Source organism: Macaca mulatta, chromosome 15, assembly GCF_049350105.2.
Source record: "Macaca mulatta isolate MMU2019108-1 chromosome 15, T2T-MMU8v2.0, whole genome shotgun sequence".
NCBI lineage: Eukaryota > Metazoa > Chordata > Mammalia > Primates > Cercopithecidae > Macaca > Macaca mulatta.
In genome coordinates, this window is record NC_133420.1 from 17939866 (window position 1) to 17962859 (window position 22994).

The 22994-nt window shown below is 56.0% G+C and overlaps 1 protein-coding gene across 1 annotated transcript in view; it reads right to left on the reverse strand.

Annotated features, from left to right (window-relative positions):
• The window catches only part of PRRX2 (paired related homeobox 2), a 56015-nt gene extending 38054 nt beyond the window's left edge, over positions 1-17961 (reverse strand). The window contains exon 1 of the mRNA XM_001107634.5: positions 17487-17961. Coding sequence (XP_001107634.2) covers positions 17487-17745 — 259 coding nt within the window. The 5' untranslated portion in view covers positions 17746-17961. The remainder of the gene's footprint in view (positions 1-17486) is intronic.
• Between the last annotated feature and the right edge of the window lie 5033 nt (positions 17962-22994).

Here is a 22994-nt window from a genome sequence, read left to right on the forward strand (position 1 = left end):
TGAGGTTGAGAGAAAAGAAGTCCCTTGCCCCGGGGAGCCAAGTGGGATCCATGTGACATCCTGGCCCCACTCTGGACCTCCTCTCCCTGGGGTACCTTGGGCACAGGAGGCGGCTACGGGCGTTTGGCCAACAGCTCCCCAGAGCTGCTTTCCTCCTAAGACCCGCGCCTCCTCCTCAGGGACCAGCCTGTGCCGTGGGAAGGTGGAGGGAGGAAAATTCTCGGCGCCACGGGCAGCCCTAAGCTTCCAGTCACTGCTGTGGTTCCCCATTTTTTTTTTTTCTTTTTTTTTTTTTTTTTTTTTTTTTGAGACGGAGTCTCGCTCTGCCGCCCAGGCTGGAGTGCAGTGGCCGGATCTCAGCTCACTGCAAGCTCCGCCTCCCGGGTTCACGCCATTCTCCTGCCTCAGCCTCCGGAGTAGCTGGGACTACAGGCGCCCGCCACCGCGCCCGGCTAGTTTTTTGTATTTTTTAGTAGAGACGGGGTTTCACCGTGTTAGTCAGGATGGTCTCGATCTCCTGACCTCGTGATCCGCCCATCTCGGCCTCCCAAAGTGCTGGGATTACAGGCTTGAGCCACCGCGCCCGGCCTGTTCCCCATTTTGAATGAAGCAGCAAACATGTGCCCGTGATCCCCAGGGAGCCCAGAGGCCACCGGAACCTGGATTTCTTCTGCAGTGGGCTCCAAGCTGTCCCTGTGCTGAAGGAGACACATTGGCCTTTAGTGTTTCTGGAATGGGGGCGCACTCCCCACATCGGGGCTCCCATCCCACACCATCCGTCCTCCGCTCAGACCCATATTCACTTGGGTTTCCATCTGGTTCTGGTTTTCGGGGGTGGAGGGAGGGCGGGTTTAGGGAGGAGCAGAGAGCGGGCACCGGATGGAGGCAAAATCAAGACATTCACAACTTTTCTGGGTGCCCCACACACTGGCATCTCCCCATCTGCTGCCACATCCACAACCCCCAGGGCTGCTTTATCATCAGGGAACCTGCTTTCTTTTTTTTTGAAACAGAGTCTTGCTCTGTCGCCCAGGCTGGAGTACAGTGGCATGATCCTGGCTCACTGCAACCTCCACCTCCCGGGTTCAAGCAATTCTCCTGCCTCAGCCTCCCGAGTAGCTGGGATTACAGGTGCACACCACCATGCCTGGCTAATTTTTGTATTTTTAGTAGAGACGGGGTTTTGCCACGTTGGCCAGGCTGGCCTTGAACTCCTGACCTCAGGTGATCCACCTGCCTTGGCCTCCCAAAGTGCTGGGATTACAGGCACGAGCCACCACACCCGACCAGGGAACCTGCTCTCTGATGGCTGCTTGGACCTCAGTGTCCTAGGCAGAAAAAGAGCCAGCACTGAAGCCAGCTCTCCCAGGGATGCCAATGCCACATCGAACTCAGCTTTGCCGGAGCCCGGGGACTGGCTCAGAGAGTGGGTGCGAGTGGGTGTGCATGCTCTAGGCACGCAGGGAGAACCCACCTGCAGTGCTCCAGGCTGCAAATCTGAACGTGTCAGCCTTCCTCCCCAAAGTCGTCTTAGCCACAGACCTTCTAGACGTTGTAATTAATCTCTAATTTGAATTTTTAACCTCAAACACCACATTATAAAAATAGTTGTGTTTTATAGATGGTATCTGCCACTATGTATGGTTACAATTTGTGCTGTGGAAAATAAAGCAAGATGCTTCCTTCTGCACAGGAGTGGCGGTCACATCCAGCCAGAAGCTAGGTTCAGTGCGGTGGATCAGCACTGTCCTTCCAGAGAGGGGATCCCAGGTCGCCAGGTAGGGCTGGGCAGGGGAGAGGGATCTGGGTCCTGTGTGCGGGGTGCTGGGCTGGGTAACATATCTCCCTTTTGGAAAGCATAGTTAGGCACCAGCAAAGCCATGAGGCAAGCTCCCGACACCCAGAACTCTGTTCCTAATCTCAGCTCTCCTTCCTGTGGGGCTTGGGGAAGCCTCTCCCTCAGTTTTTCCATCTGTGAAGGGAACGTGATGGTCCTAAATGGGACATCTGCCCTTCCTCCCAGGTGTCAAGAAGGAGGGAGGGAAGGAGGGAGGGAGGGAGAGAGAAAAACATTTTTTTTTCTTTTCTTTTTTTTTTTTTTGAGATGGAGTCTTGCTCTGTCAGCCAGGCTGGAGTGCAGTGGCATGATCTCAGCTCTCTGCAATCTCTGCCTCCCAGGTTCAAGCAATTCTCCTGCATCAGCCTCCCGAGTAGCCGGGATTACAGGTGCATGCCACCACACCCAGCTAATTTTCGTATTTTTAGTAGAGACGGGGTTTCACCATGTTGGCCAGCTGGTCTCGAACTCCTGACCTCAGGTGATCCCCCCTTCTTGACCTCCCAAAGTGCTGAGATTACAGGTATGAGCCACCGTGCCTGGCTAAATTGGTGTTTACTGAGCACTCTTCAGGGGCGAGGCAGGCGTAAAGCTAAGCCCCTGCCTGCCTGGTCTCATCAACTCCTCTGCGCAGCCCAAACCCCAGGTACTATTATGATGATCATTTGGCAGGTGAGGAATTTGAGGAATCTGAGGCTCAGAGACATGAGTGCTTTGCCAAGATCACCCAGCAAGTGGAGCTGAGGTTGGGGCCAGAATCTCCACGGCAGAGCTGGGCCATTCCCCAGCACGTCCTGTCCCTGGAAAGAGGAGGCCCTGGAGGGGTGCCCTTGGGAGCTCTCTGGAGCTGGCTCTACCTTTCTCTGCCTGCATCACCACTGAGCTGCATGGGGGACAACAGGGGCTGCCCCGGCCCTAGCCTGCCTGTCTGGGTCAGGGAGCAGCTGTGGTTTCGTTCAGCAGCGTTATGGAACCTTCTCACCTTTCCCTTCCTAAACTGGCCTGCAGTGGCTGGGTGAGGTCGCAGTCAGCCCAATCCAGGGACTCGAGGTCGGCACAGTCAAGGGCCCAAGGCCTGCTGCCCCCATGTACTCACTGTGTAACTTGCCTTCCTGTGCCTCAGTTTCCTCAACTGGAAAACTGGGTCATAAAACTGCCTGCCTTCGAGAGGGTTCGGGAGGATTTAATGAGATGATCCATGCAGAGGGTGTAGCACTTAGCAGGTGCACAATAAATGGTCCTGTTGGATCACGGGGCTGACGATGATGGAGGTGGGCCGTCACAGCCACCTCCCCGCTGCCACCATCACCCAGCTTAACTGTCCCGACTCTGCGGCAGCACCCCCGACTCCCTCCATTTCTTGCGGAATACAGGATTCAAGGTCAGATAGCCTGGGATGGCATTCCTTCCTCATCTTGTGAACAAAGCTTCCGCCCCAGGGTCATCACGTGCCTGGGACACACAGCCCTGGTCCTGGGTCCCTGACACCATGAATTCATCATCAGCCATGGCTGCCCAGTGCCTGGCTGCCTGCACCCCCTTCCCCACCTCCCCGATTGGTGCTGCCATCCTGCACGCAGTGGACTATGACATGGGGCATGGCCACCTGCCCCGCCTCTGGCTCTAAATGGCTCCTGGAGCTTTCCCCCGCTGGCTCAGGATCTGGGCTTCTCAGGCAGTGCAGGTCTCACAGCAGCTGGGCCAGAGGCAGCCAGTTAGGGGCTTGTGGTCAGCTCCTTTGGAGACTGGGGCAGCCCAGCAAGCTCTGGGCAACTGAGACACAACTGTCATCCCCATGTCAGACACTGGCTTCCCATGTGACTGGAAGAGATGCTCACTGAGAGAGCCCCCAGAGAGGGCCGGAGTGAGTGGCCACTCTGGACACTCACAGACACACAGAACGCATCCCCACTGCTCTTAATACCAAAGTCACAAATCTCAAACGAGGTCTGCCAGATCGCAGGCCCCCACCGTGCTCTCCCACACTTTCTGCTCCAGAACGGCCATGCTCTTTCCAACTCGGAGCCTTTCCGTCTGCTGTTTCCTCCACCCGGCGTGCCCTCCCTGACCTCCTCTTCTGGACAACTCCACTCATTCTTGAGGTCCTTTCTGAAATTCTGCTTCCTCCAGGAAGCCTTCCCTGAACCTCCAGACAATGTAGGGGCCCATCGTCTGTCGTCATAGCATCCAGCATGTCTTCCTTCACACCAAGGACCACAGCTCCCTTGTTTCCTACAGGGGCCCCTGTGCCTGGCCAGGGCCTGGCGTGCAGTAGGTGCTCAACAATACTTGTGGAAGGAGAGAAGGGTTCACAGAATGCCTCCCCAACTTTTCCTCCCTTGACAGAGAAACCAGACCCTTGAAAAAGCCGTCCCCTAGGCTGGGGGCGGTGGCTCACACCTGTAACCCCAGCATTTTGGGAGGCCTTGGCAGGCAGATCACTTGAGGTCAGGAGTCCGAGTCCAGCCTGGCTAACACGACGAAACCCCATCTCTACTAAAAATACAAAAATTTGCCGGGTATGGTGGTGCGTGCCTGTAATTCCAGCTACTCAAGAGGCTGAGGCAGGACAATCACCTGAACCCGGGAGGTGGAGGTTGCAGTGAGCCGAGATTGCACCACTGCACTCCAGCCTGGGTGACGGAGTGAGACTCCATCTCAAAAAAAGAAAAAAAGAAAAAAAAAATTGAAAAAAAAAAAAAGAAAAGAAAAAGCAGCCCCAGCCTTGAATTTGCTGCAACAGCAACAGTTTTATTTAAACAGCAACCCTGCTTTCAGCTGGTATTAGATCTTTGCCTTTTCTTTCTTCCTTCCCAGTGAAACCAGAGTAGTCCGTTTTTACTTCTTGTCTCTAGCAATTTCCCGCTTTGAGCCCTGACACTCTCCTCCCCCAGGGATGTGGTGGTGGGGCGGCCGGCTCTGTGGGAGAGGCTGGCCTTCCAATTAAAACATGATGTCTCTAGGAAACATGAGCTTCCCTAAGGCAAGGGCCCCTCCCTGGCCACCCCCCTCCCCATCACAGCGAGGCCTGGAGCCTCCCCGCCTGACCATGCCACGGACCAGCGTCTGCATGGGTGTGTTCCTGGAAATGGGGGTCCTGGAGGGGGGCCTTCCTCAGGACACTGCAGAGGTCTCCAGGTGGGAACCAGGAGCTGGGAAGGAATCCCCCATCCCTCCTGGGCCTCCCCCAGAGGCAGAGCCTAGGCTGCTTTTAGCAAGAGAACCCCGCACGGCTCCTTGGCCATCTGAGGCACCGGCGTGGGGCGGCCAGTGTGATACCTGCGCTCTGGGGATCACTGCGTTATTTCCTAGGTCAAGTCGCTTTATCCTTCCGAGCCTCAGTTTCCTCACCTGTAAGATGAGGATGAAACTTCACCTCTCTCGTGAGACTGCTGAGTGATTCAGTGGGAGGCTCTGCATAAATCCGAGAGCTCAGAGACTGGTAGATGGAAAGAATGGGATCGCTGGGGGCGCTTTGTGCTGAGATTATGCCCTTTGGGACCAGGGCTGGCCTGTTCACTGGGATTTTCCCAGCACCATGCCTCAAAACAACACGCATGCGCGCTGAACAAACGAGCAAAGGAGGAGAATCCTATGCAGTTTCCTTGCAACCAAAATGCAGAGCAGGATCGTGGTGGGGAGTGGGGAGGCACCGAGTTTAACATACGGTCTCTTAGGAGGAAGGCAAAGGGGTCTCTTTACTGTGGCTTCATCATGAGGGGAAATGAAACAAAATGCCCATTTGTCTTTCTTCCCAACTTAGGGAGGTTTTCTCTGGATTTTTCTCCCTAGCCTAGGATGCAGCCCTTCCTTCTCCAGGTTTGAGGACAGAGCCCCTCTGAGCTGCGGGGATCACGCTTCGGGTTCTGGGGAGGCCCCGAGTCTCCCAGCACCCACACTTGGAATGATGGCTGCATCTGGAGGCCCCTCTGGCTTCCAAGCCCGCAGGGTTAGTGGTGGGGGCCTCGAGGGGTTGCCTGGCCTCAGTGAGGGCTGGGGAGCTCACCCTCTGCATCAGCTGTGGACTGGAAGCCCTCTGAGGGCAGGGGCTGGTTCACACCCACTTCTGAATGCCTCAGTCCCTGCTTCACAGTGTCCTGAAAGCACATGGGCTCTGGCTTCTCCACCCCTTGTGTGATCTTGGGCAAGTCACTTAGCTTCTCTGAGCGCTGGGTTCCCCAGCTGTAACCACGATTGCAGACACTCTTTATTCTGAGCACTGTCTGGCTGTCTGCTGAGCACTCCACTTCCATCATCTCCGAAATCCTTAAAACCTCCCTGCAAGAAGGTGTGACTCTTGTCCTCCCCAGATGACAAATGAGGAGCTTGGAGAGAAAGTGGCCACGGTCCCTTAGCGGGCCAGAGGCGGGGCTGGAGCTCAAGATCCGGCCATTGCTTCCCATGTTCTTGGCTATGTCACCCCTGATTCCCACCGTCCCAGGGCCCAACCCCTTGCAAACAGACCCTCAGACATGAGGTCTCAACAAGGAGCGGGGTGAATGACTTGAGCAGGAGGAAGGACAGAAGGAGAAGGAGGCTCCCAGGTCCGAGAGGGTGCAGATGGAGGCCTGGAAAAACGGGAGGGTGCCAGGCATTCCACACCCACCTGGGGTGGGGGTAGCCTCCACCTGAGGCTGGGTTACCCACCGGCTGCCCACTGGCTGGACCGGCTGCCTGAAGCACCATCTTGAGAGCATTAGGGGCTGCTGTTAACAGCTGTTTTCTGTTACGTGTTATTTGTTAGTCTAATGAAAGGAGGTGCACTGGCTTTCAAGACTTCGGCGTTCTGCGGGGTTTTATATGGGAGGCCCGCGCAGAGCTCTGGCGGCGAGAGAGGCCGCGAGGCCCCTGCCAGGCGCGCCCGCCCGGCGGCTCCCGCTTTGATTCCGAGGTTTGCAGCCATCCGCGTGGTTAATTCCAGCTCTGGTTAAATGTCATTTTTAATAACGCCATCTCTGGCGTGTAAACGTCTGCGCCCACGGCAAGAGGGGAGGCCAGCGAGGGGGAGACCAGCAGTGGGGGAGGACAGACAGGGAGGCGGGGGTGGGGGCAAGGCAGCTGCCCCCTGGGGGTAGTGGATCCCCATCCCCAAGGGAGCCCTTTGAGGGGAGCCCATGGAGGAGCAAGGGTAGCAGGGGGCAGGAGGGGCTGGGAGGATGGCAGGAGGGAGCTTGTCCAGTGGCTCCCGCTCAGCAGGGGGGCTTCTGACTGCCGCCCCCCCCACACCCTGACCCTGGCCACCGAAGCTAGAGGGGGTCAGGATGCTGGTGAGGAAGAGACAGGAATTGTCCCTATCATATCACCCCTGCATTCCAATCCCCTGGGCTGCCTTGGGCTGGTACTCAGTAGGTGCTCAATGGATGCTGGTGGATGGTCAAGAGCAAATGCTTCCTCCTAGACCCGGCAGTGCAGCTTCGGCACAAAATCCAGTCCCTGGGGATGCTAGGGCTCAGCCTCAGTGCAGCCCCCTCCCTCTCCCGTATGCTGGACACTTCCGAGCCCTTCCAGGTCCAGAGCCAGCCTTACGCATCCTGCGCAGCTCTGCCCAGCCCCTCCGTCCCCTCGAGAGGACCGCTTTCCACTCGGGTAAACTGAGGAGGGTGATGGAGGTAGAGTCAGCTCTGGAGGAAGCCCACAGCAGGGTGCAAGAATCACCAGGCAGGGGTGCTACTGAATGCAGATGCACAGGCCCAGGCTCCAAGTCCGATCCGGTGGGTCAGGGTGGGGCCTAGGAACACGCACCAGCTCCCTGGGTGATTCTAACGTAGGGACTCCTGGGACCACAAGAAATATGCCCGTAAACAAATGTCCAACCTTCTTGTCTTGCAGATGGGGACGCGGAGGCTCAGACCAGCGACAGGGTGTGTCTCAAGCTGTAGAGCTGGGCAAGGTGAGGCCAGAATCCCATGTCCTGAGTCCTAGGCTGGGGCCCCCCTCACTGCCTCTTGGGCAGCAGAGTTACGGGAGGTCACCTGCCCTCACCTTGTCAAATCTCAAGCAACTGAGGTATTCGCTCAGCTCTGGGGGGAGGGTCCCTCTGTGGAAGTCTCCAGGCCTCACAGCCTGGGCCTCCTTCTCTGTCACTGTCTCACTCCCAAGCCTTCTCCAAAGACTGCAAGTTTTGCAGCTCGCAGCCTGTTGCCCGGTCTCCAATTCTACAGGCCTCAGCTCCTTGGCTGCTCCATGACCCGTCGCCCCCACTCCCTCCTAGCCCCTCCCACCACCCCCAAACCGGAAGGTCCAGGCTGCCCATCCCACGCGCAGAAAAGCAGAATCGATCACAGAGATAAACCAAAATAGTATCTTCCAGAGCCTGCTTCATTTTTAGGACACAAGAAAAGATATCATTAGCCATCAAGGGCCCCATGTGGACCCATCCTGTCATCTTGGTGGCCCCCCAGAGCCTGGCTGGGCACAAACAGCTTCCGTGATGTGGAAGGGACACAGAGCAGGGCGGCTACACCCGGGCTCAGGGCAGCGAGAGCAACTGGGGACCCAGTACTTTCTGGGTCTCCTAACAACCTTTGCTTCCAGGACTTGGTGTGATTCCGTGGCTCCCGGGTTCTGGCCACAGCAGGGTGTCCCGGCAAGCCCATGCTCCTTGGGAGGGTCAGCCGTGGCCAGCTCTGCCTCTCCCAGGCTGGGCATGCTCTGCCACCTGCTCCGCTGCCCGTGTCACCTCCCTACCTGCCGGATGCTGACCACCGGGCATCCCATCTCTTCGTCTGTTCAGTGTGAGAGCCTGCGAGGTAACTTCCCCAACCTCCCTCTGTCTAAACAGGAAGCTCCCACAGCTCTCTCCTACTCACCACCTCGCAAAAGGCACTTAACCCTTGGCCCACACGGGTGCAGATGCGTCTGCCCATCTACTCTCCAGCCGCTGTAACCGCCCTGACCACTAACAGCCAGGGCTCCATCGGGGGCCAGGCTGGAGCCCTCATGATGGCGGGGGGTGTGGGTCTGTGTGTGTCTTTGTGTCTGGGGGTCCGGGAAAGCCAGACCATGTGGTTCCCAAATGCCAGCCTAGGACAAAGTTTTCACCAACAAAATGAGAAAAATAGGGGCAACGAGTGAGCTTTTTGTGAAGCTAAATGAAGTCAATTTTGGGAACCTTTGTTTGTTTAGTTTTTTTTTTATTTTTTTGAGACAGGGTCTTGTTCTGTTGCCCAGGCTGGAGTGCAGTGGTGTGCAGCTGACTGCAGCCTCAAACTCCTGGGCTCAAGGGATCCACCTGTCTCAGCATCCCGAGTAGTAGCCGGGGCCACAGGTGCATACTACCATGCCCACCTAATTGTTTTTAATTTTTATTTTTTGTAGAGACAAGGTCTTGCTACATTGCTCAAGCTGGTGTTGAACTTTGGTCTTAAGTAATCCTCCGGCCTCAGCCTCCCAAAGTGCTAGGATTCCAGGCCTGAGCCACCTTGCCCATCTCTTTACTCAGAGATGAAGATACTAAAAGGTTCTTTCTCGGATGAAAGGGTGGGGACATCAGGGCTGTGAGTAAATGGCTTTTCTTGGCAAACCTTTAACACTGTCCACTGTCTGCCAGTTCCTCTCAGTTACTGGGAATTTTACTGGACTTGAAAACTGGAAGTCTGGGAACCACAGGCCGGCAGTGGAACTCAAGGATTGACACACTACAGGTGTTCGGAAAATGACTGTAGAATGAATGAGTGAATGGACGACCAAGTGCGGGAGCTGGGGACGGAGGGGGAAGGGAACCCGTCCTATTGCTGCTCCATAGAGACAGGGACCCTCCACGGCTCTCGTGCATCCGGGCAGCTGGAGACAGGTGATGGAGGCCATTCCAGTTGTTTCTGGGCAGGAGGGGAAGGGCATCCCCCCTACACTCCCACTTCAAACACCCCAGCCCCGGGCAGTCCCCACTCTCCAGGCCTGACCCATCTCCCTCACGCCTGGGACGTGGCCCAGGCCAGGTTGCTGGAGATATTGAGGAGAACCCTAGCCAACCCCGGGCCACCCCACGGCCCCCTGAATGCAGCCTGCACCTGCCTGGGGGTGGACATCGCCGGTCAGGCCACCCCAGCATTCCCCTGAGCCAGGGGCAGCTTCGGGCAGTGGTGGCGATCAGGGGCTTTGGACCAGGAAGGCCAGGCTGGAATCTTACAGGAATGGGAACAGTGACCTTGACTTCTCTGAGCCTCGGTTTCCCTCTTCATAAAATGGGGATAATTGGCCGGGCGCGGTGGCTCAAGCCTGTAATCCCAGCACTTTGGGAGGCCGAGACGGGTGGATCACGAGGTCAGGAGATCGAGACCATCCTGGCTAACACGGTGAAACCCCGTCTCTACTAAAAATACAAAAAACTAGCCGGGCGAGGTGGCGGGCGCCTGTAGTCCCAGCTACTCGGGAGGCTGAGGCAGGAGAATGGTGTAAACCTGGGAGGCAGAGCTTGCAGTGAACTGAGATCCAGCCGCTGCACTCCAGCCCGGTCGACAGAGCGAGACTCCATCTCAAGAAAAAAAAATGGGGATAATCACAGGACCTTCTTCACATGGCTCGCAGGAGGACAACTCCAGTGAGGCCTGTGACACCCCAGCTGACACGCAGAGCACATGAGACTTCCTGGTCACTCTCACCACGTCCCCTCACGCCTTTCTTCAGCCCCACCATGGCCACCCACTTCTGCTCCACTGGCACAGCCTCTGGCCCAGGTTGGCACATTGCTGTAGGGTGTGTTCAGGAAAGCACTGGGTCCCCTTAAATCACCCCCAAGGTCCCCTTCCACCCTGGGTGAGCCACTCTCCTTTAGGATCTAGGAAACCATGGAAGTGCCCCAAGTTCTGCCATGTCCAGCCTGACCCCACATCCTTGCCCAGGACAAGCCACCCCAAACCTTCCTTCCTGCCCCTACCCACTCAGAAACGCCTAACATATGCACAGGTCCGTCCCAGAGCCCTGTTCTGTGCCGCCCCTCTGGGCCTGTCCCTCCCACCCGCTTTAGTCCCCAACAAGCCTCAGCCAGAATCTCCCCAACAGCCAGGCGGGCTCCCCTTCCCTGACTCCTCCAGCCCAAGGAGTGTGCAGGAGAGGGAGGCCTGGACTTGCGATCCAAAACCAAATCCCTCCCCCGCTTTCACAGCTGTGAGGCCTCAGACAGGTTGCTTTGCTTCTCTGGGCCTCCAAAATATAGGGATGGCATCACCCGTCTCGCCAGACTCACAGGCCCTCAGAGAGCATTTCCAGGAGCTGCGGTGGAGACGCTTTACTGAGCAGATACTATGAACTAGGTACCCAGGACCCTCATCCACTCAGGGCTCACCAGACCCTACGAGGGATACCACAGCCCTCGTTCCTATCCCACAGATGGCAACACTGACTCTCCGGGTTATTCTCAGGCGTCAAGGGTAGTGTGTAAGCCGGCACTGTCACTACTGCTCCAAGCTACTTTTCTGGAGTTTTCTGGGAGGGGACAGTGGTGGCTCCAGCCTGTTGAGCTTCTGCCCACAGAGAAGGGCAAGCTGGTCTAAGCCTCCTGTGCCAGGCCCCCAAGCTCCTCCCAGATGATCTACTGGACAGAGGAGCAAGACATCCTGGAACCACGAACAATTAACCAACCCTCCCTGGCCAAAAGGAGGCCGAGATGCAGGCCACTGTCCCATCCCAGCCACGCTGGGAGGCCCAGCAGCTCCCAAACGGAAAGCCCCCTGGACACTCAGCCTCTCGCTCACTCCTCCTCCCTCCCTGCTCCCGGGCTCCTGCTGAGACACGGTCACCTGTCTAAGGGTCCAGGCACCAGGCCCAGCTCAGACCCAGGCTCAGAGACCCCACATCCTGGGGAGACATGTCCATCATGGGGTTCCCAAGCCTGGGTCAAATCATCATTTGTCGGGAGGGCCTCCCAACCCTTGTACGCCATCTCCCATTGTTCAGGTGGTGAGCGAGGCACACAGAGGGGACATGACACCCCCAAGGTCACACACGGAGAGGACGGCAAAAGCAAGGACCCCAACTGCAGCATCCCAGCCCCCCAACCAGTGCTCACTGACTGCATGACTCCCCTTGTCCCAGGAAACAGAGAAAGGGGAAGCAAGAGGAGAGGGAAGGGGGAGGAACGCAAGCTGTCTTTCAAAGGCTGGGCTCTGAAGGGACCCTTTGTCTCTTCCTCTGAAGTCTGGCTCTGGTCTTGTGATGATGCCCTGTTTCAGCATCAGTCACAGGGAGGCCAGTTAAAAACCGAAGTCAGCCGTAGAAAACAGTATTATGGTCCCTTACGGTGGCTCACGCCTGTAATCCCAGCACTTTGGGAGGCCGAGGTGGGTGGATCACCTGAGGTCAGGAGTTCGAGACCAGCCTAGCCAACAGGGCGAAACCCTATCTCTACTAAAAATACAAAAATTAGGCTGGGCGCGGTGGCTCATGCCTGTAATCCCAGCACTTTGGGAGGCCGAGTCCGGCGGATCAAGAGGTCAGGAGATCAAGACCATCCTGGCTAACAGAGTGAAACCCCGTCTCTACTAAAAATACAAAAAAAAATTAGCCGAGCATGGTGGCAGGCACCTGTAGTCCCAGCTACTTGGGAGGCTGAGGCAGGAGAATGGCGTGAACCGGGGAGGCGGAGGTTGCAGTGAGCCAAGATCGCACCACTGCACTCTAGCCTGGTCAACGGAGCAAGACTAAGTCAAAAAATAAAAAATTAAAAAATTAAAGGTAGAACTACCATAGGATGTAGCCATTCCAATGCTGAGTAGATACCCCAAATCATTAAAAGCCGGGACTTGAACAGATAATTGTACACCCGTGTCTACAGCGGTGCTGTTCACAGTAGATGGGAACAACCCACACATCTGTAGGTGGGTGAACGGATACAATGTGGTCCATCCGTACACTGGAATGTGATTCAGCCTTCAGAAGGAAGGAGACTCTGATGCATGCTACATGGGTGAGCCCCATAGACGTCACTTTAAGTGAAATAAGACGATCACAGAGGGGCAAATACTGTAGGATTCCACTTATATACGAGATCCCTAGGGTAGTCAAATCCACAGAGACAGGAAGCGGACTGCTGGGTGCCAGGGGCTGGGGGAGGGGGAATGAGTGTTCAAGGGGGTGCAGTTTCAGTTTGGGAAGATGAGAAAGTTCTGGAGATGGATGGTGGTGGCGGGTGCACGACAATGTGAACAGACTTAATGCCACCGGACAGCATTCTTGTAAATGGTGAAAATGGCCAATCTGATCTTAGGCATCTTTTACCGCAATAAAAAATAATTGAAGGTAGATCTGCCCGTCTCTTAACTCAGGGGTCCCTTCAGACCCCGTGCTGAGCCCTGGGGACCCCCACCACAGACCAGACTCACCCCTATTAACAGATGCACCGACAGCCCCCCCGAGGGCTCCCACCTCACCCTGCCTTGTCCCGTGCCTTAGATGCAAGCACTTCATCTTCCCGAATCTATGGAAAGTGAATCCACGTGGGATCCCAAGGTTTCTCCTGCAGTGAATCCTGGGGTTTTCCAAAGCAGGTAGCAGCCCTGAGCACTGGCTGCCCAGCCTTCCCTGGCCAGAGGCCTCACCCCTGCCTGGCTCTAGGGACTTTGTTTATTTTCCCAGTGTGTCCACGTCCCTGTTTCCGCCCTGCCCACAGGAGGGAATGCTTTAAAGAAAATCTCAGTTATTAATGTGGTTTCTTTTGTTGTAAGTAATTGCAAAGGCAGCAAACCAGGGTTTGTTTTCCTAACGTGCTTGGCATAGCTCAGCGCCTGGTGCAGCCCTCAGCGTTGGACTGGGGAGGAAGGAACCCGCGACTCTGGTTTGTTCTGAGTCACCGTCGAAGCCACAGTCCTCCCGGCCATTTCTGGAGGGAGCCTGGTCTTAGAAAGTCATCGGCAGTGGCGGGCTTTATCTACTGGTGGCTTTGTGCAAACAAAAACTTTTAAATAAAAAAAAAAGTTTGAGCCTGCTATCCCACATATTAATTCCTAACTCATTGGTGTCCCCCATTAACCCTTATTTTTTTTCTTTCTTTTTTTCTTTTTTTTTTTTTTGAGATGGAGTCTCACTCTATTGCCCAGGCTGGAGTGCAGTGGTACAATCTCAGCTCACTGCAACCTCTGCCGCCCAGGTTCAAGCAATTCTCCTGCCTCAGTCTCCCAAGTAGCTGGGATTATAGGCACCTGCCACCGCACCTGGCTAATAGTTTTAGTAGAGACGGAGTTTCACTATCTTGGCCAGGCTGATCTTGAACTCCTGACCTTGTGATCCAACTGCCTCAGCTCCCCAAAGTGCTGGGATTACAGGCGTGAGCCACCACGCCTGGCTAACCCTTATTTTTCTTTTCTTTCTTTCTTTCAATTTTTTTTGAGAATGAGTCTCGCTCTGTGGCCCAGGCTGGAGTACAGTGGTGCAACCTTGGCTCACTGCAAGCTCTGCCTCCCAGGTTCATGCCTTTCTCTTGCCTCAGTTTCCCAAGTAGCTGGGACTACAGGTGCCCACCACCACGCCTGGCTAATTTTTTGTATTTTCAGTAGAGATGGGGTTTCACTGTGTTGGCCAGTATGGTCTCAATCTCCTGACTTCATGATCCACCCATCTCAGCCTCCCAAAGGGCTGGGATTGCAAGTGTGAGCCACTGTGCGCCCAGCCAAACCCTTATTTTTCTAATGGGGGCACTCTCTCTTTGGTGCAATCTCTTTTTTTTTTTTTTTTTTTTTTTTTTGAGATGCAGTCTCATTCTGTTGCCCAGGCTGGAGTGTGCAGTGGTGCAATCTTGGCTCACTGCAACCTCCACCTCCCGGGTTCAAGCGATTCTCCTGTCTCAGTTTCTCCAGTAGCTGAGATTACAGGCATGCACCACCACGCCTGGCTAATTTTGTATTTTCAGTAGAGATGGGGTTTCACCATGTTAGCCAGACTGGTCTCAAACTCCTGACCTCTAGTGATCCACCCACCTCAGCCTCCAAAAGCACTGGGGTTACAGGTGTGAGCCACCACCACCGGCCAGACCATCTCTTTCTTTGGACCTGAAAACAACTCCAAGAGCCAGCGGAAAATCCACCTCCAAGCATGTCTGGATCTCTGGTGAGGGGCTGGGCTCTTCTTTTTTTTTTTTTTTTTTTTTTTTTTTGAGACGGAGTCTGGCTCTGTCACCCAGGCTGGAGTGCAGTGGCGCGATCTCGGCTCACTGCAAGCTCCGCCTCCCGGGTTTACGCCATTCTCCTGCCTCAGCCTCCCGAGTAGCTGGGACTACAGGCGCCCGCCACCTCGCCCGGCTAGTTTTTTGTATTTTTTAGTAGAGACGGGGTTTCACCGTGTTAGCCAGGATGGTCTCGATCTCCTGACCTCGTGATCCGCCCGTCTCGGCCTCCCAAAGTGCTGGGATTACAGGCTTGAGCCACCGCGCCCGGCCTCGGGGCTGGGCTCTTCTTGTATGTCTGGGACTGGAGGATGATGCCGCAGCCCAAGACCCAGCCCACTGGCCTGGGGTCTGCAGTCCCGGCAAGCCCAGCGAGGTTTGGCTGCCCACTTTCAAAGGGTCCAGGATGGGGAAAGAGGGATCCCATCTCCCCCACCTTTGGAGCCTTCAGGACTTGGGAGTCCACAGCAAGTGGCAGTGGTGCGGTCGCCTGACCCAGAGGGATGAGTGGGAAACTAGCGCCTGTCCCGCAGTCCCCTTTCTCCACCTTCTGCCTGCAGGCCCAGATCCAGACCACACCCCTGGCGGAGCCCAGGGACTCTCCCTGCCAGGCCTCCATCGTCCTCAGGGCAGAGCTAGGTAGCATCCAAGACAGGGGCCAGCCCAAGAGCGCCTCCTGGAGCCTGGCTCAGATGCTATCCCACCTGATCCCACACCCAGTGTGTCCCAAGCATGCCTGAGTACCCCCAGTGTGCCCATGCCCCTTCTTAGGAGAAGGCCTGGAGGCCTCACGGGCTCTCCAGGAGGGTGGCTAGCCCCAGGTGGCTAACTGACTGCACACCCAGCTGCCCGGAGGCTGCCAAGGGCCTTGTCTAGGCGCCCACATCCCTAGTTGACACTAGTCGTTCTGGGATCCCCGGGGAAACCCGCCACCGGAGACCTTCTACACTGTGTCCAGGAAAATCACGGCCTTCCCTGTCTGTCCCCACAGCAGGGGTAGGGCAGAAATGGGCATCCCATCCCCTGGCCAGGACTGGAGTACAAGACACCCTTGGCCCCCCTTCATTCCCTCCTCACCCCTCTCTCCTCTCCTTTCCTTCCTCTTCCTCTGTCTCTCCTCCTTCTCTCCCTCCTTTCCATGTCTTCCCCCTTCCTTCTTTCCCTTCACCTTCAAGTTGTTCCTCCTTCTCTTCCCAACCCCTGGAGTCTCCCTTCATCAGGATAAAACTGGGACCTCTCCTCTGTCCTGGGGTTGCAGGGCCGGCTGAGAGCCGCTGAGGTCCTCAAATGACCTTGGGCCGGCAGGGCATTCCCCCAGCACAAACCAGAGGGCACCTGCTTTCCTCCGGGCCAGAGTCAACATCTCCCTCCCCTTTTCCACTGGGGAGTTAAACCCCAACTCCTGGGAGGTCTGCTGGCTTCACACTCACCCCAGAGGGTGCAGCCAGCGGCCAGTCCACTGTGGCCGGTAAGTGGTGGCCACTGCCGTGAGGGAACCAGTGGCTTCATCTCAGCCATAGGCTGGCAGCGGCTGGGTGCACTCAGAAGGTGCCCCGTGAAAGGCAGGCGTGTCGCAGGCGTCCTCGTGGACGCACATAGTTTCAGACTAGGTTGCAGCCACCTCTGTTTTCCCTGCACCTCCTGTATCTGAAAAGCCGAGGAACGCAGCCACCAGCCTGGACACCCTGAGACCCGGAGGCTGTTGCGGGGAACAGGGTTCCCAGGAGCGGGTGGGAGGGCTGCTGGAATCAGGCGGGCACACTTCAGGGACCCAGAGCCCCCAGCAGGCCGGCCCAGCCCCAGAGCTAGGGGACAGGGGCCTGGTTTCGGATCACCCGGCCCCCATCCTCAGTATGTGTTGAGCTGCGAGGACTCCGGTCCTCCCCTCCCCCGCTGAACCGTCCAGGACTGGGGCCTTTGCTTTTTCTCCATCTTCTCCCCGTCCCTCCCCTTCTTACCAAGGGCTCAGGACCCTGCCATCCTGTGTCACTTTTGAAAAAGGCCACTTGGGTGGGTTGTTTGTTTTTAAAGCTCCTTCCTGATGACCTTTGACCTCCGCAGGGGAAGAGAGGCCTGGCTGGGCCGTTCCACCGAGGCAGCTGCTCCCGGGGCAAACTGGAGGGTGGGGGTAGGCAGGCACCCTCGCCCCACAAAGAGCCCGACTTAAGACCGAGGAGGAGCTGGGGCGGCGCTCGCTCGTGCCAGAGGGGGCGGGTTTGAAACCCCAACGTGCAGCTCAGCGGCTTTGCCCGACTCAGGTCCCAGTTTCCCTAGTTGTAACGCGGCAGCAGCCACACCCACTTCCCAGGCTGTTGGGGAGCCGAGCACTGGGGAGCGAAGGCAGCGCACTTCCCCGTGGGGACGCACCCCAAGACCCGAAGAGGGTCCCCCTCCCCCAGCCCCGAGTGCTAGTTAACCGCCGCCCACCGTCACTTACACGCGCCCCCTGAGGTCCCGCCGCCGACCACGCGCCCTGCATCTTCGCCCGCCCCGCGCCGGCTCCCCGGGCCCCGCGCCCCGGCCCCACCGCCCCGTTCCCTGGCTGGCCGCACTCACCGTCCTGCGGCGCCGCCTCGCTGCCGCTGCTGCCCCCGGACGGCTCCCGTGCTGCGCCCTCCCGCGCCTCGGCCCTGGCCCCGGGGCGTGTCGCCAACCGCCCGGCCGCCGCCACCTCCTCCAGGTCCAGGAGGTGGCTCACCGAGAAGTTCTTGCGTGCCTGGGCGCAGTCGCCCGGCCCCAGCGCGGGTGGCGGCGGCGGCGGCCCCGGGCCCAGCGCCGGCTTGTCCAGGGCGAAGGCGGCGGCCGCGCTGTCCATGCCCGCGAGCGGCCCCGGGGGGGCCGGCGGGGGTCTCGGGCGCGGGTCGGAGCGAGCGCCCCGGCCGCCCCGCGCTCTGCCCAGCTCCCGCCGCCTCCTGGCTCCGCGGCCCGCCCGGCGCTGACGTCGGGGAAACAAACTTTCCGCCCTCCCCTTCTTAGCCACGGCCGCTGGCTCGGGAGCCGCTGGTGCACGCGCTGCGCCGGCCACACGCCCCTTCTTGAAGCAAACCTCGCCCTCCGTCCTCTCCTCCGCCCCCTCCTCCCCGCGCGCCTCGCCCGCCCCCACCCCGGCTGCTGGCGCTGGGGGCGGGGAAGGGGTGTCCTCCCTTCACCCTCCCCACCCACTTTTTAGGGAGTGGGAGGTTCCGTGTTTTGTCGTTTTCCATCCCCCAAGTGTCTGGGAGGTGATGGCAGAGGGATTCCCCACCTCCATTTACAATCGCCTCCGCAGGTGGAGGGGGTGGCCCAGAGACAACGGGGAAGAGCCCCCAACTCCCAGCTCCAGCCTCACTCCCCCCAGCGCCCCCAACAACGGCCCCGCCCGCCCGCGCTGGCCAAGAGAGCTCTGTGCACTCCACCCGCCCCAAGGCCGTCTCTCCCAGCAAGCAGCGCATCCTCAAGCTCCTGGGGTGTACGCGACCCCCGCCCACCCTGCCTCTCCCCCGCTGCTCCCTGACAGGTCCCCCCACACACCCACACACCCGGTGCCCACCCCCCAGGAGGCCCCAGGCCCTTCCCCAAGGAAAACCAAGCGGGAAGGCAGGCGCTTCGCTGCAGATTCCTAGCGCACACACGGAGGACAGCCGGCTTGAGACGGGTGACAGGAAAGAAAGAGGCAGATTGGGTGTCCGCTCTTGTTTTTGTTTTGTTTTTCAGTGAAAGCACAGAAAAGATGTGCGGAGTGAGCAGAGCTGAGACCCTAAGCCCCCGGATGCCACAGCTCTTTCTCCAGGGCAGCCGCTCACCGGCCCATCCCTCTGTCACCCTCACTACCAGGCATAAAGTCACATCAGCCAAAGTCGCCACCGGAGGAAGCCTTCAGGACATCCCTTCCCGGCTCCCACATGGAAAACCGGCCCACACACATCCCTGAAAGCCTGTGGACCATTATTTTTTATTTTTATTTTTATGTATTATTTATTTACTTATTTATTTATTTATTTTTGAGACAAGAGTCAGGCTCTGTCCCCCAGGCTGGAGTGCAGTGTCGCGATCTCTGCTCACTGCAACCTCCGCCTCCTGAGTTCAAGTGATTTTCCTGCCTCAGCCTCCCCGAGTAGCTGGGATTACAGGCGTGCATCACCATGGCCGGCTAATTTTTGTATTTTTAGTAGAGGAGGGGTTTCGCCGTGTTGGCCAGGCTGGTTTCCAACGTCTGACCTCAGGTGATCCACCTGCCTCGGCCTCCCACAGTGCTGGGATTACAGGCGTGAACCTCGGCGCCCATCCGAAACACTATTTTTAAGGAAAGCCTAGCAATACGTTAATCCTCACAGCATGACTCGCTTGTGTTCCCCCCCACTCCGGAAAGGAATCGCCCTCAAAATGAGGTCAAGTAGGCCGGGCAGTGGCTCACGCCTCTAATGCCGGCACTGTGGGTGGCCGAGGGGGGAGTGGATCACCTGAGGTCAGGAGTTCGAGACCAGCCTGACCAACATGATGAAACCCTGTCTTTTCTAAAGATAATAATTTTAAAAAATTAGCTGGGCATGGTGGCAGGCGCCTGTAATCCCAGCTACTGGGGAGGTTGAGGCAGGAGAATCGCTTGAACCTGGGAGGTGAAGGTTGCAGTGAGCCGAGATCACGCCATTGCACTCCAGCCTGGGCAACAAGAGTGAAACTCCCTCTCAAAAATATATATAAATTAATTAAATGAAAGAAAAAATAATAATTAAAAATGTGAGGCGGAGTGTCCCCAAAGTGTCTTTAGCCACAGCAATCCGTGCAGGCGCACACATGGGTAGGGAGGGTTTGGAGATGACGGGGTTCTCCTTCCTTGGACCTCTGCCCCAAGGAGTGTCCAGCAAGAAAGGCCGGCAAAGAGACCAGTCTCCCTCATCCTAGGCGGCTGGCAGGAGCCCAGTCTGGGCTCCAGGGCATACCCTGTGCTGCCCACAGTGTGTGTGGCTGAACCACTTTCTGAGGAACTGAGCAGAGCGGGGCCACTACTGGGCTCAGGGTGTCTGGGAGGACCCTGCCCCTGCACCCAGCAAAACATGCAGAGTGAAGGGGTCTCACCCAGGAAAAGGACAGCCCACCGATTGGAGGCTTCATCCCAGAGGCAGAACAGCTTTGTGTTGGAGATGAGGTTCCAGCCCCAGCTATGTCCCGTAATGCCATGTGGCCTCAAATTCAGCACCTTGGCCGGGCACGGTGCCTCACGTCTGTAAACCCAACACTTTGGGAGGCTGAGGTAGGTGGATCACCCGAGGTCAGGAGTTCAAGACCAGCCTGGCCAACATGGCAAAACCCCATCTCTACTAAAAGTACAAAAATTAGCTGGGCATGGTGGCATGCACTTGTAATCCCAGCTACTCGGGAGGCTGAGGCAGGAGAATCGCTTGAACCCAGGAGGCGGAGGTTGCAGTTAGCCGAGATGGTGCCACTGCACTCCAGCCTGGGCAACAAGGGCAAAGTTCCATCTCAAAAAAAAAAAAAAAAATTGGCACCTCCCCTCTCCAAGCCCCAGCTCCCTACCAGTAGAAAAGGCATAACGAAGAGCCTGTCTCCTGGGCACAATGGGGACTCCATAGTAGGTGAACTCCTGGGCCCATGGCCTAGAACACACGGAGGATGACAGATGGGAAAACTGAGGCCAAAAAGAAGGTGAAAGCTCTTCTAGAGCTGGGAGAACCATGGAAATAGTTTGGTCTAAGCCCTTTTGTTTTACAGATGGGCAATGCGAGGCCCAGAGCCAGGAAGTGCCATGTTTCGATCTCTTGGCATGGCCAGTGGCCACATTGGCTTCTTCCACTCACTCCTGCAGTTACTCATCCTACACATGTTGAGAGGTAACTCTGTCTCTGAAGCATGATGGCTGTCTAGCACCAGCCTGCTGGGTGTAGATCAAGACCTTGCCTGATCTTTGAGCAATCTACTTAGCCTCTTTCTCTTAGGGGCCTCAAATGTAAAATGAGCTGACTGGGTGTGGTGGCTCAGGCCTATAATCCCAGCACTTTGGGAGGCTGAGGTAGGAGGATCATTTGAGCCCAGGAGTACAAGACCAGCCTGGGCAACATAGTGGGACCCTTATCTCTAGGGAAAAAAAAAAATTGCTGGCATGTAGTCTCCAGCTACTTGGAGGCTGAGATTGGAGGATTGCTTGAGCCTGGGAGGTTGAGGCTACAGTGAGCTGTGATGACACCACTGCACTCCAGCCTGGGCATCAGAGTGAGACCCTATCTCAAAAAAAGAAAAAAAGAAAATGAGCTGTTAGGAGGATTAAATAAGCTGATGTATAAATAAAGGATACCTGGTACCTAGTGAACATTTAATACATGTTAACAATGATTATTTTTTCAACATCTGGCTGGGTGTGGTGGCTCATGCCTGCAATCCCAGCACTTTGGGAGGCTGAGGCGGGCAGATCACCTGAGGTCAGGAGTTTGAGACCAGCCTGGCCAACATGGTGAAACCCCGTCTCTACTAAAAATACAAAAAATTAGCTGGGCATGGTGGCGGGTGCCTGTAATCCCAGCTACCCGGGAGACTGAGGCAGGAAAATCTCTTGAACCCGGGAGGCAGAGGTTGCAGTGATGCAAGCTCTCACCATTGCACTCCAGCCTGGGCAACAAGAGTGAAACTCCGTCTTAAAAAATAAATACATACATACATAAATACATAAAATAGATAAAATAAAAAACATATGTTCTGAGAAGTAGACAGGGCAGGGATGGTGAACTCAGACTCTGCAGCTGAGGGGCATGGGTGTGAGTCTACCCACTGCCATTTACTGGCTGCGTGGCCTTGAATGTGTCCCTTGCTCATCCTCTCTGAGTCTGTCCCATTGTCTGTAAAATAGGGATAGTAGAAGAACCAATCCAAAGCGTTCTTGTGGATTTGCCATCATTATTGTTGCTGCCCATTCCCTTGCCCAGCCTGGGGATGAGAGCTGGGGTTGGAGCAGGGATGGCAGGGTGGGGCAAGGGGCATAGGCTGTTGCACTATGCAATAAGACAAAGCAGTAAGACAAGAAAAATGAATGAACTAAAAAGAATTCAAATATATCTTTGTAGCTTATCTCTATATATCTAGATAGATGAAGAAAGTCCTATAGTATACAGTCCTACATATAGTTTTATGTTTAGGATTGTATACTATAGTCCTATGTTATAAAGGTGGAAGTATGTTTACCACCTGTTTTATAACCTGCTGAGCATGAGCGTCAGCTCTGATCCAGCCTGGGAATACACCCAAGGAAACTTCAGAGAACCCCAGGAGGGCAGAACTCAGGGACTCATCACCCCAAAGGGATATGGATAAAAATAAATCATTTAATAATGATTTTGATAAATCTGAGAGGCTAACACGGAAGAGAAAATGGAGGGCAAATAGGATTCCCATTTGGAACCTCTCAGATCAACTTGTGGTTACTGAGCTGAGCACTGCAGCCAGCCGGGGAGAAAGGGAAGGGAAACCAAGAGGGCCCCTGCTCACCAGACGGGATTCATGGAGAAGGAGCTGATTATTTACTGGTGGTTCCATCTGAGGCTAAGTTCTAGGTCTGACCTTCAGTGAAAACTCATATTTGCCTCAAAAGCTCACATGTTAAAAATGAAAAGGTAACTTTTCTTATTGCAGAAGTAATATGTTATGGTTGAAATTTTAGAAAGCATCATTAGGATTAAGAGAATAAAAATCACCTATAACCCATTCCTAAAGGGCCTTAACACACACAGGAGGCATTCAAGACTTTTTCTTTCTTTCTTTCTTTTTTTTTTTTTTTGAGATGGAGTTTTCTCTTGTTGCCCAGGCTGGAGTGCAGTGGCGCAATCTCGGCAAACTGCAACCTCTGCCTCCCGGGTTCAAGCGATTCTCCTACCTCAGCCTCCCGAGTAGCTGAGATTATGGGCATACACCACCATGTCCAGCTAATTTTTGTATTTTTTACTAGAGACAGGGTTTCTCCATGTTGATCAGGCTGGTCTTGAACTCCTGACCTCAGGTGATCTGCCCACCTCCTCTTCCCAAAGTGCTGAGATTACAGGTGTGAGCCACCACGCCCAGTCACTGTGGGCTTCCATTAAG